Genomic DNA, 13,252 nt, shown 5'->3' on the forward strand with positions numbered 1-13,252 from the left:
ACCTCAATTCTCACACCCTTGTGCCTCTTTATACCAGCATCATTTTGCCAGCTGCTGAGATCTACTCATATATCTGGTTTTAGTTGTAGACTAGGCTAGATTATATATTTAAATATGAGGAAATTTGCATGGAATATGCAGAAACTTGCATTTATTAATATCATTGAAAATCAGAAGATATCAATAGTTTGCAAAACAATATTAATCAACGAGATTTTGAATATTTTTAGTTATTAACAATTGAACCCACTTGGTACTTTAGAAATATTGAATATAATTACCTGTTTGTTTATAAATATTGGTTGGTGGTGGATCAATTGTTATTTATTGGATTCATGTTCTTGTCGTACAATGATTATATGCCTACAATGCCATCACTAGGGTGCCAAATGATTCAATTGGTGAAGTCATTGGATGTTGGTAGTGATTTAGTTTGAAATCCTGCTCACTTTAATTTCGGAATTAAGGCTTCCTCCCGTACTAGTTCTTACAAAAATATATATCATTTTTAAATTGATAGGTCCTTTATGCTACTATAATCTCTTGTTAATATTCTTTTGATTCAATCCAAGAGAAGGAATTCTACACTCCAATCTGCTCTAATAGAAATCTTCAATAACCAAGAAGTGGGGAGGAGAAAAAGATCTCCAACGGAAGAATAAATGATCTACGTACTAAGCTAGATGGCCAGTTTTCCAACTACTGGTGCAACATTCAGCCTTCCAGGAATTGTTCCACAATTTTCTTAGATAATCTTTTTCAAATCTTTAGGTCATTAACTAGCGACCGAATGTTTGTCTCAAATTTTTACCAAAAAAAAAAAAAAAAATGTTTGTCTCAACTTAACATTGTTTCTTAGCATATTTCCAATTAGCAATGCTTGAGCAAAATTTATCCCAACACTCATGAAATAGGGAGATTCAAAAACAGCACGTGTTCACCCCAAGTTCACCCGGGAATAGTTTGCAATTTGACATGACTCAAGTACAATGTACTGCTGGATCAGGACTAGCATTAACCATTGTATCTTATTTGTAAAGCAAGCATACAGACTTCTTGTAACTGCGAAAGCACGACCTGAAGTAAATGCTCTGTTGGTGAACCAAACCATCTTTAATAAGCAACATGTATATGCTACAACCCGAAAGGTAAAAATATATCATACTATAGCAATTCAATACTAATATTCGGTACTAATAGCATACTGACACTCGATATGTCAAAAAAAATTTGTACCATACTATACTAGCACGGAGTTTGGTACCGAAACAACGAATCTTGGTTTCGATCATTAATCATTAAAATACAGACAAATGAACATGCTCACTAATAATGAAAAACTTGTCAAGCAGAAACCAATCTGATTGATCACTCTAAAACCATATGTAAAGGGCAAGTACAAATATGATCAGCAGTGAGAGAGGTGGTTAGGAATCCAAAGATTAATGCACATCCATAACTGACAATATTCTTTGATAGAAAGGTAGTTCAAACATTGCGAAGTGAACAAAAAACATGGAAATTGGGCAGGCCGAACCGGACCTCACTATATTGTCATTAAGCAAACCGCAAGTCCCATTCTTGTTTATGTGCATCTTATAAACCAGCAAGCAATAACATCAAAGCACGCTTTTCAAAACCAGTATCTTAAAATTTGAAGTGCCTATATTACATCCCATATCATAAAATTTTGAAGACTCCATTTCTGCATTTCTGGAATAGCACAAAGATCATTAGATATCCAATAGACAGCGCACTAATTAATAAAGACCTCCAATTAAGTACATCATTAGTTCACCCAAAGGCCATACCTTGTTTAAGGAACATGACATAAAAGAATCCAAAGGAAAAGGGCAACAACTAAAACTACCAGTGGGTGAAGCATACAGATTTCAATCAAGCCCAGTAATATATATCTAACTTTCTCTGTTAGCATCAAACAAACCACGAAAATGATTGAACTCCAAATCCCAAATCTCAACACACTAAAATCTAACGTCCGGTGGGCAGATTAATGCATTTCAATACCTCCGCCTAGGTGGGCTCCTTGAACGGTGCACACGTGGTGATCTGCAGATGATTGAAAAAAAAAAAATCCACACTAAAAAGGAAAGTACTGCATTTTACTGAAAAATATTTGGAATTATATTAGCATTCAGCAAGAAAAAGCAATAAATAACTTGGTTTGATAAAATATTGAAAGAGAAAGCAAATGTGCTATTGCTATCTAAGTACGAGAAAGACAGAAATGCTTTGAGCAGAATGAGGATCAGCTGCTGGAGATCCTAAAGACCGTAAAAGCAGGTCCACCAGCATCATGATAATAGCAAACCTTTGGGCAACTAATAACACGGTTAGCAAGGAAATCAAGTGTACTCAGACAAATGCCATGCATAAATGATTTATACTTAATAAAAATAGAGCCTATAAAAATGATGACTACCATCTAATGTACTTTTCACTTATTAAAGTATGATCAACAAATTAGGAGCACTTAGGAACCTAAGATGATTCTAGAATAATGCGACCAACAAAACAGGAACCTATACATGAAAGGGTAATGAGAGAGCTGCTTTTCTTTTCTTTTCCTTTCTGCATTCATTCAGATTAACTCTACAAGCATATGCAGTACAAAACATTTTCAATACATCGATGCAGAAATAAAGTACTCCAAAGAGATCACTTGGCTGAAAATAATGATTGGTCAAGTATATAGAATTCTACCTCCTCCTCGCATTTCTGCGCCTGAATGGGCCATTGCTAAATGCCCAGTCAACATAAATAGTTTGTGTGAGAAGCTCAGTTCCATTCAGTGCTTTGATTGCATCTAGTGCTTCCTTGAATGTCTCATATTCAATTAGCGCATACCCCTATCTCATAAAAGGTTCAAAGACAAAACTGTAAGTGGCAACTACAGACGAAGAAATACAGAAATTATCAATGCATAAATTGAATTTACTTAATGAAGAGGTAGAAAGAGTATATTCCTTCAATATCATGCTTTTCAATACAATTTTTTTAATTAGTTATATCATGAAGGCATAATACAAGAAGTACTGAGCTCTTTGTTTTTTTTTTCCTGGGGAACCTCAAAAATGGAAAACTGTGCAGACTTTTAGTGAGGGATAAAACTTGTTCTGACAAATCTAGAACCTCTTGTTATGGTCAGTACAACAACCCATCACTATGCTAACATACGAGCTACGATGAACTGTGCCTCATCAACAATATCTTGTGCATGAGTCTGTATGGTTACAATTATAATATTTGTGGAAGTTAATTAACCAAGAGCAAGTTACCCTTTCAGGTATTTGGCTCAATAAAAGTAAGACTGCAGAACTGTTGAGCAAATTTAGTCAAATACAGTAAATAATGGTCATACAAGTTGTGGAACATATACATTAGTACTGTAAATATTGTTCTTAAAAAAATACTGTAAATACAAATGTTCATTTATTGTTATTTCATAGCATGCAGCTTTATAGTTTTGCTTCACATTGAAAGGTCAAAACCAACAAATCCATAAACTAAAAGAAAAAAAAATCCTTGTCCCTCATCCATGGAGGTGTCTGCCAAATATCCTGAATGCATCTAAGAAGTATCCAATAGACATGAAATGCAACTTGTAGTATCTCCTTCCTACCAACTCGGATAACTTTAATAGTTAATGCAGTATTCTTCTGAGTGTCATTCCAAACAAGTTCTGAGAAGCCATAGTATGCAGGCAGTCAAGGTATCACAGTGCTTATGCAGTATACAGCTGCTTAGGCAGGTACCTATATGATTCTTTTGTTTAAAATATTAAAAAAAAAACTGAATTCATAATAACAGATAAAAGAATAGAAACTTTAGAAATAACTTTAAAAAAATCAGAGAAAATGAGAAAAATTATAGATGCAGAAAGCCACATAACCAGGTCTTCAGCTTACGCAAGCCACTTGGGCACCCACGACATGGTCTGCAGTCCATCCACATACAGCTTGGACCCTATGCTCAGCAGTTAGAGTGCTGCATATGAATATGCAACCACATAAATGCTTTTTAAAACAGCGATTTTAAATCCCATAAAAGATGGCAATGAGCAATCAAAACGAACTTTTTAAGGCTGAAGAACTGAAATTGAGCATATATTTGTTCCAAAATTCGCTGTTTCGGTACCAGACCTTGTACTGGTGCCACATTAGTACTGATTGGTACGGTACGAGGCCTTTTGGCGTACCAAGTGTTGGCACGGAGCGTTTTTGACATACCGAGTACCGGTACGGTATGATACGCTCCGCACCATCTGGTTTGAGAAGGTACGATAAACCATAGTTTGTTCCAAAGACCAGTGCAGAATATATGATAAAACAAAAATATTGAAATGTTGGGTCAATAGGACTTATTTTAAGGATGAGAGGATTCATGTCAACTCTCATTTCTAATCCTAAACCAAATTCTCAAAATCAAGTAATGAGACTGGTTAAAAGATTAAAAAGCAACAAAACTAAATCATGGATCCATGTTGTGAGTAGAAAAATTAACACAAAATTTTTGCAGGTGTCCTTCATTCATGCCCAATTTATAATTACCATCATGCCTTCAAGGGATTGGCAGAGGCCATCTACTCACTATATTCTAATGATCTTCCCCCTTTACATTTGTAAACCCCAGAACACTAAAGAAAGCACAAATAGATAAGCGAGGGTCGTTGCCTCTCCATCATTTAGTTTGTGTACATCCCACACAAGATGAACGAACACATATTGAATATAAAAAGTGATTCCAAATTTTTCTAAGATTAATCAAGAAATCACTAGTCACATTGAAAGTGAAATGCCACCAATATATAAATAAATGAAAATACAAATATATATTCATATGCATATATATCTGACATTGCTATGTTAAAAAGAATGACTTGCAGCCTTTAGGTATGTCATATTTGCCCATAGATGGACAACTAATTCATTATTGTTGGAAAATTTATTACGAGATCATTAAAGGCATGGGCAGTTTTGGAAAACTAAGCAGCCATTTGGTACTGCTGTTGTTTTCAGTTTCTGTTTTCAAAAACCCAAGAAGAAAAATGAACCAGACTGAACAACATCTATGATGAAACCCTTTTATTTTCTAAATTATTATGTAAAATCTTTAGAACTTTTGGTGGCAAAGATTTATTGCTTTCAGAATGAGTGAAAATGGAAGCAAAGAATGGTAGAAGTTTTCTGCAAATGCTATCTCCAATATCAACCTCAATGTGGGTATTTCACTATCTTTAGAGGATCAAAAACAGAAAAACAGCAACAAGAACAAACAGGCCATAGTTGGCCCTTAACTTCCTCATCCCTCAAACTCTACATATCTATAAGAAAGATACACTTGCTATCGAGGTCTATTATTTGCATAATCCCTTGACCTTATTTACTTCCACATTTTAGCCCTCACATACATACATATATACATACAAATATTACATATACATACATCTCCTAGTGCATGTAAGTAGTTTATACAAAATTCCATCTCCGCTATAAAACCAGCCCAAATAGATCAAAAAATTCCAACATTTCCAACTTGATAAGTTAAAAATATATGAAATTAACTTCTCAGCATACTCCACTACAACATCCAAATCATTGCAGATGTCAATTAATAAGAGACGGTACTAGCCAAAACACAATCCTCTCTTAATCTTTAGACAAAAAATTACCCCAACGCTATGATGACCTTAAATGTTATCCTCGTAAAGCACTTCCTATATTTGTTTTGGTTTAACATAGAATGGTAGTCTTCTCCACTGAAATGGTAGATCATCAGACTCCAAGATATATTTGCACAAAGTCAGTTCAATTCGAATATGAAATAATGGTTATTAGAACTTGGCAAGACATAAAATTGAAATAGAGTTAGGTTGAGACATATAAGTCCAAATTGGCTGATTGTACATTCAAACCTAATGATGAGATCTTATAGCAAACCTTGACTTTCATTATATGAAGTGCAGTATCTTACGCAATATACAAGAAACAGTGTGGTGGTAGGTTTGTTTGGTAATGTGCAAGAGGGACATTTTCAAATTATATGGTGAGCTTCTTTTTTATTTTTTCTTTTAAATTTTCTGTCCTAAATCATGACAGACAGGTAAATATTTGAATGGTCCAACCCACTACTGAATGTGCATTAGTTAGTTTGCAATTTTTTGCCATAACTAATCAAACACCAAACTGGACTCAGAACATGATAGATATGGTGGTAGGGTCTGATTTGAAAAAGTGGTCACGACATATGAGCAAATCCAAGAAAATGATAAAATAAGGCTGCATTATGAAGTACTTTAAAGAAATATGATCTACATCACATGTAACAATCAGTGATAATTTGATGATTCTTCAAATTGATTGTTGTTGCTTTGACTAATTCACCCAAATTAGTAAAATTCAAAAACAGTTCCTTAAGGGTGGCTAAATAACTTCATGGCAAAAATAGATAGGTTCTAAAAGCATTCATGGTGTTCTTAAATGTGGTGCATACTGCCGCATAGCATCCACAGCGCCTTGCCTATATGCAGTATATAAGTGGTCATGCCATCTATGGACCAAAAAGGCGATCTATTTAGTATTGCATGGCTGCAAGTATGGTGTACTTAGCATCGTACAGATTTATATGTGAGCCTACTTAGTATTCTAAAGCTACATATACAGCCCACTCTTATACGGACCATATAGGTGAAATAGGTTTAAGCTGATGGTTACATTTGACAAAGGTTTCAGGTGGGCCTGAAGGCTGAAACAAGTATTGACTATGTTACAATTATTGCTACTGGGTATTAGTGACTAAGCAATAAGCACTAACTATTAATTATTAGTGTTATGAATCATGCTATTATCCATCCATCAAAAATTATTGTCATTATTGTTATTTTATTATCCTTGATATATTATATCTATTTTTAAATAGTCGAAAAATAGTAACTGCATGCGCACCCATACACACGATCCGCACACTGCATATGCACTATGCTACCATTGACCACCCACAAACGCAGCCACTTTTAAAACCAAGCATTGAGATTCCTGTTTGGGGAAAAAGCATTTAAATACCCAATATCCCCTTCCCCTAATTGCTGGCAACGATCTTTGCATTGTCCCTACCAAATTCCAAAGAAAAGCCTCTTTTATGACAAATGAGTCTTTATTGAATATTTCTATCCTCATCCTTCTGAAAGACTTATCGAACCAAAGAGTTCTGTTCTATTACTATAGGTACATACATGATTCTATGGATTATGCTTCAACATGATTGCTAAGAACAAATGGGTCAAGATTCATCACTGTCAATGAAGACCTAAGAAGAACATAAGAGATATTAAATAATCATGACTAGTCATAATCATGTTTTAAGAATAAGTGAAATAGAAGCATGGTTTGGATTTTTTCTGATGTAACTATTTTGTTCAGAATGAAAAGATGCAATTGTATAAACATGTTTATATGCTCTATTTTTTTATTTCAGTAATTTTAAGTGAATTCTGTTAAAAAAAAAGTGAAATGTATTTTTCTTAAGATAATTAATAAATTAAAAACAGATCAGTAGATTTTCCTCCAGAACAATTAAAAATTTAATATAATAATAATAATAAAATTGAAGCACTTCAACGAAAAATTGGGACAACGTCTGAAAAGATGTTTTCCATTTGCCTTTGCACTATTTTATTCTTTTCATTTACTCCATTAAAACCTGGTAAACTTGCCACCTCAAGGGAGAATCAGAGAAAGTTTGTCAAATAGAAAAGCACACAGTCAACAGATTAGACCACAGAAAAATGGGGTAATCAAACTTGGCAGTGATATTTTGCAACAGCACTCTATCACCTTAATATAATAATCCATGAAGTAATGCCTCATCGCTTTAGAGTCATGATGTTAATTTCAATGAAAATAATAATAATATTTTTATTAAGTTTCTCTATAATTAATATTGTTATCCTCGACCTAACAAAAATGAGAATTTTAAGGTAGATGAGTGGTAAAACTATGAAGGGCATAGTGAGAACCAAATAAACTAGAGAGACTGTAGAGGTTATACAAATTGAGAAAAAAGTGAACCAATCAAGATAGTATGAGGAGGCCCTGGATAGGAGGGGTACTAGAATATATGCAAAGGTCTTGGTAAAAGGAAGCAGAGTCCTAAACTAAAATGGATGAAAAGCTTTCCCTAAAACAGAAGATAGCCCTCCCTAGGAATAATTTGTGGATGATGATTCACAAAATGACCTCAAATTGTTGGGGCAAGGCTTGATTGTTATGGTTATTGTTAACAAATTTCAATAGGTAAGACCATGTTTACAGGAAAATAAAAATATTTTAAGCAATAATACAACAACCAATTGCTGAACTGAGAAGGGTCGCAAAGTTCAGATTGGAAGGAGACGTCACTGACTTGGCAGGTGAGACCATTATGATTGTTTAAAGCAATTAAAATGGAAGGAGCTAATTTACCTTGACAAATCCAGTACGACGGTCTAGATTTAGATGCAAATTCTTGACCAGCCCAAATTCCCGAAAAGCATTATGGAGATCATCTTCTTGAGCCTCCTCATGAACTCCAGTGACCAGTATAATCCATCCCTCAATAGCTGTTCAAATTACAAAACAAAAATGACATATATAAGAATTACAAGTTAAAAAAACTCATGCGCTTGATGTCTCAGCTGGAAGACAAAGTATATGCGACCTTAATGTATGAAGAACGTGATGTGCTTTCTTGTAGAAAAGCTATTAAAATATTTGAATGAGTTAATGATATATACCTCATCGAAATTTAGAAAGATCCACAGATATGATTGGAAAATAGACAAAAAATATGAGCTTGTATAGAAATCTCATGTCATGAAACTAAGAGAAGGATGGCACAAGAGAAATCATTCGTATGATAATGTAAATTACAATTATAGACCTCAATGAATAAAAGTGCAAGGATTGCAATGGGAAAATTATAGAATTCCATGTAAAAAGTAGGAAAGGATGAACAGGACAATAAAGCCTTTCAATATACATGTTTCCCAAATTCAAGATTTGCAATTAGCTCAAGAATTTTTTAAAAAAAATTGCAACGCCATTTTTATATTATATTTTTACCAATTCTTAAAAGAACAAAAGCACATTTTTGAAATTATTAATAGTGGATCAAGACTATTTTCCGATAGAGTCAACTGTCTAGCAATTTCTAAGAGCTCCAACAAAAAAAAATGATACTGGAGAAGCCAATTAGTAAGTGGTGGAAACAACATGAAAATGCTAGGTGTGGCCTCCTAGCTTTTCTTATACATGTTTCTCATCCAACTTCCCAAACAAACTAAGAATTTTGAGAAAAATATATTTTGCAAAGCTATTTTAATATGTAAGCTATTCGCCAATTCTAAAAAGAGCAAAGCTCACTTTTGAAATTACCAATTTGTAAAAGGTTTTTTATATGAATACCCTCCTAAATATCAAATTTTTCATGAATACCTTTCCAAAATTGATATTTGCATATATACCCTCGTAAAACATTTGTTTTGCTATTCTACCCATTTTTTATTCTTGTTTTTATCATATGTACCTACGTCATCTAACGCCTTTAAAACATTAATGGTTTCAAATTAAAATGACTAAAATACTTTTAATGGGTGCAAAAGGAAACATTTATAAGGCGATCGCGATAAAAGGCAAAAAAATGATTTCAAAATTCTACTTTATTTTTAATTAAAATAAATATGATTTTTATTAACGGTGTTAGAAGAACCGTTATATTAGGGGCACTTGTGCAAAAATAGAGTTTTGTGAGGATACAGAAATAAATATAAATTTTAAGAGGGTATTCATGCAAATTTGAATTTTTAAAAGAGCATTCGTGCAAAAAAATCCATTTGTAAAAATTGCAACTGGATGAAAATTATCCAACTTGTATGCATATCCAGTGCAGATTATAGGAGTTGGACAAGAATGTCCAAGTAATATAGGTTTTGTAACATCATACATGATTCTTCTAAAAAGTCAAAACATCTCATTTGGTCTATGCAAATATCTATGCACCTCAGAAGAGCCATAGCATAAATATTACTTAATAAATGAAAGCTTCACTTGTTCAGTTCTCCTATTTTCATGCTTTTGTAATAGGCAATTTTATTAATAAGCAAAAAGCTTTTACCTATTGTACAATAATGCAGATGAAGAACCAACAATCAAAACATGAATTTTCGATCATCCGTACACTTTTGAAATTGGCCTTGTAGTTTGGTAAGGGCCCAGCGAGGTTAAGAAACACCAAACTTGCATGAGAAAGGCCCAAGGCCAATCCCAAGGAGCAATAAAGATTCATAGTGTCTTTGTGTCCAGGTGCAGGAAGTTGACATCTTCACAGAATGTCTATTTTATCAAGCCTCTCCTCGAGATAGTGCCAAGATCATTATACCATTCGTGCGGGTCAAAACTTACACAACAAGGAATTTCACTACCTTATCTCCAACAACATTTTGAACAACCCAAAACCAAAAGATATGTCCATAAAATTTAAAATCTTGTTATGTTGCAAAAACCATTTGAATCATGTTATTCCTATTTCAATTATTTAAATATTAAAATTAATTAAGACTATAGGGAATAGAGAAGACACATGTCAAAAAAATAAATAGGAATGCTAACTATGAGCAATCATCAAGAAAACAAAAATCCTTTATTTTTAGTGCAACTCACTACCATAAATGAGATCACTCTTTGCAAGATATTGATTGTACTAACTGCATGTTACTACCATAACTGCAGACAATTTTGACTTTGAAAAATTTAATTTCTTGATTTTCTATTGATAAAGTAAAATTTTTAACTTCTCCTTCATATAATGAATGAAGTCTCTAAATTCTAAAAGAACTTAGGATTCTACCGATTTACTAAAGGTGTCACTGATCCAATTCTAGAAAGAGCTTAAGATGATAAGGCACTTCCTCTTCTTCATCCCAAAAGAGAATCTCTCAAAGTAAAACAAGATAATATTCATACAATATTACTTCAGTTTCAAAATATTTATATTTTATCCATCAAAATTCTTTAAATGAAGTATGTCTACAACAGACAGCCACCATTTCCATCATGACCATGAAATATTGAGTGCTCCTTCCAAATTGTTTTATTCCATAAAGAAATAAAATCCACAATGGCCATGGCTAACTAACATCAACAAGAAGATGTTCAACGCAAATTTCATCATTCACATCATTCCTTGAGGTTTAGGCATTGTTTACTAACATCAGAGCACGACAAACAACAATTTTTCGCTGCAATATACAGACCCCAAGATTATCAACTGAAAGAAGTTCACATCAATTCTCCAGGGCACAATTGTATTGTTAGTCTCATTTGTTGCTCCGAGGCACCAAGAAACAACCTTTGACATTTCAATTGCTAAGAAAAACATACTGAAACCTCACCCGAGTAATAATGGTTTAAAACTCATAAAGTTGTCTGCTACTTTTTCTTTCCAGGATCAGTCCAAGCTTATTCAAAACTGGGAAACAAAGGTCAAGGGAATGCATACCCCCAACCAGTTCCTCTTCACTCAGATCGTTCAGTTTCCATAGTTAAATATCTATAAGAAAAGGTCAAGTAGGAACCAGAAACCCTAACCATTCTAACATAAACACGCCCAAATTCAAAGAGAAAAATGTCGGCATACAAACATAGCAACAAGATTTAGAATACCTAGAACAATTCCGCTTAGCAAACCCTAAAAATCAGAGAAGGGAGAGGACAACTGACATCTTTGGGGGCCGGGGCCGCCGTCGGAGTCGAGCGACTCGAAGTCCCGGAAGGCGAAGCGGCTGTTGCGCTCGGCGGTGGCGGCGGCGGCCTCCTCCCGGAAGCCGCGGCCTTTGGTCTTCTTGGAGTCGGCGGAGAGATCGCCGCCGGTGATGGCGGAGCGGAGTTTGTGGTGGGAAGGGGCGGCGTCGACCTCGGCGGCGCCGTCCTCGTCCATGAGATCATCGTCGTCCGGCTCGAAGTCCACCACCTCCACGTCCGCCGCGTTCGCCGCCATCGCCGCCAGCCTTCTCTCTTCGTATCTCTGCGTGGGGTGGAGCTTAAAAATATACTCTCCTTTCTCCGCTAAAGAAAAGCGAGCGAGAAATTAGAACAGAGCTGAGTGTAAAGAGTGGGAATTTTACGGACAAAAATCTTCTCAGCGAAGCTACCACTCCGTACGGTTATTATCGGAGAAAGACCTCATTTATGTGAGGTTATTTAAATTATATCCACGATTCTACCATAGTTATCGAAATTTGGATACAAGGCGTATCTATTTTAAAAAAGATTTTGCCAAGATGATCAGATGGATTCATGTCTGTTGGGGGAAAAATCCCAAGTCATACATCCACGGAGGCGCTCGGCCAAAGAGCGCCGACCGGAAAGCTGCTCGGCCAAGGAGTGCCGACCAGAGAACTGCTCGGTCAGAGAGTGCCGACCAGAGAACTGCTCGGCCAAGGGATGCCGACCAGAGAGAGCGCCAAGAAGAGGCGCCCAGCCAAAATAATCATAGTAGGGATGCTCGGCCAAGGGATGCCGACCAGGGGGCAAAAAGCGCCGAATAGAGGCGCTCTGCTAGAAGGTGCTCGCCTAAAGAGCGCCGACCAGGAGTACTCAAAGCGGCCCCGCCACAGGGCGCCCCATTGGGCGACCAGCTCGGCTCGGCACCCCTGCCGAGCCGATGCCTTAATGTTTAACCTCCGCCTAAAGTCCAAGTGACTTGACAACTCTTACAGCTTGTAACCTGCCGTTATCTCCAAGCCATCAAGGCATAAGATCTTCGCAGGCATTCGCCACGACCTGCCATTAATGCACGAGACTCCCTCAAGTCTCCGATGCACTCAGTCATTTAATGAACACGGCCCAAGACGATCTCCGGATCACTGAACCATCAGAGCGTATGGCTCTACCTGACCGCCGGTTCATTCGGTAATAAATGCACTTACCATCCACGGACCCCAGGCCCACCACGGCCGGCGGTTCAACAACTCCAACAGGTCCGATCGACCGTGACAACTCCCTGGTTCCGGTCTGATCCGGTCCCGTTCTCCACTACGCCATTAATGGGCTAAATCGTGCCCAATTATCACAGAACAGGACAAACCTCCTGTCACCTCCCAGGTAACCAAATCCTTTTATAAAAGGAAGCCTGGGGGGGAAGAGGAGGGGGACGGACTCTGAGAAACCCCTAACAAAAACTCCCCGGACTGAACCCT

At 36.1% G+C, this 13,252-nt stretch overlaps 1 protein-coding gene across 1 annotated transcript; it reads right to left on the bottom strand.

Annotated features, from left to right (window-relative positions):
- Positions 1–1,647: 1,647 nt before the first annotated feature.
- LOC103708005 (RNA-binding protein Y14A-like) lies at positions 1,648–12,161 on the bottom strand. Its single transcript, XM_008792752.4, has 4 exons — positions 11,775–12,161; positions 8,481–8,617; positions 2,725–2,870; positions 1,648–2,070 (listed from the first exon to the last, which is right to left on the bottom strand). Exons 1-4 carry the CDS (start codon positions 12,049–12,051, stop codon positions 2,022–2,024), a joined length of 609 nt encoding a protein of 202 aa, XP_008790974.1. The 5' UTR covers positions 12,052–12,161; the 3' UTR covers positions 1,648–2,021.
- Positions 12,162–13,252: the final 1,091 nt, after the last annotated feature.

The sequence above is a fragment of the Phoenix dactylifera genome, chromosome 3 (assembly GCF_009389715.1).
Source record: "Phoenix dactylifera cultivar Barhee BC4 chromosome 3, palm_55x_up_171113_PBpolish2nd_filt_p, whole genome shotgun sequence".
NCBI lineage: Eukaryota > Viridiplantae > Streptophyta > Magnoliopsida > Arecales > Arecaceae > Phoenix > Phoenix dactylifera.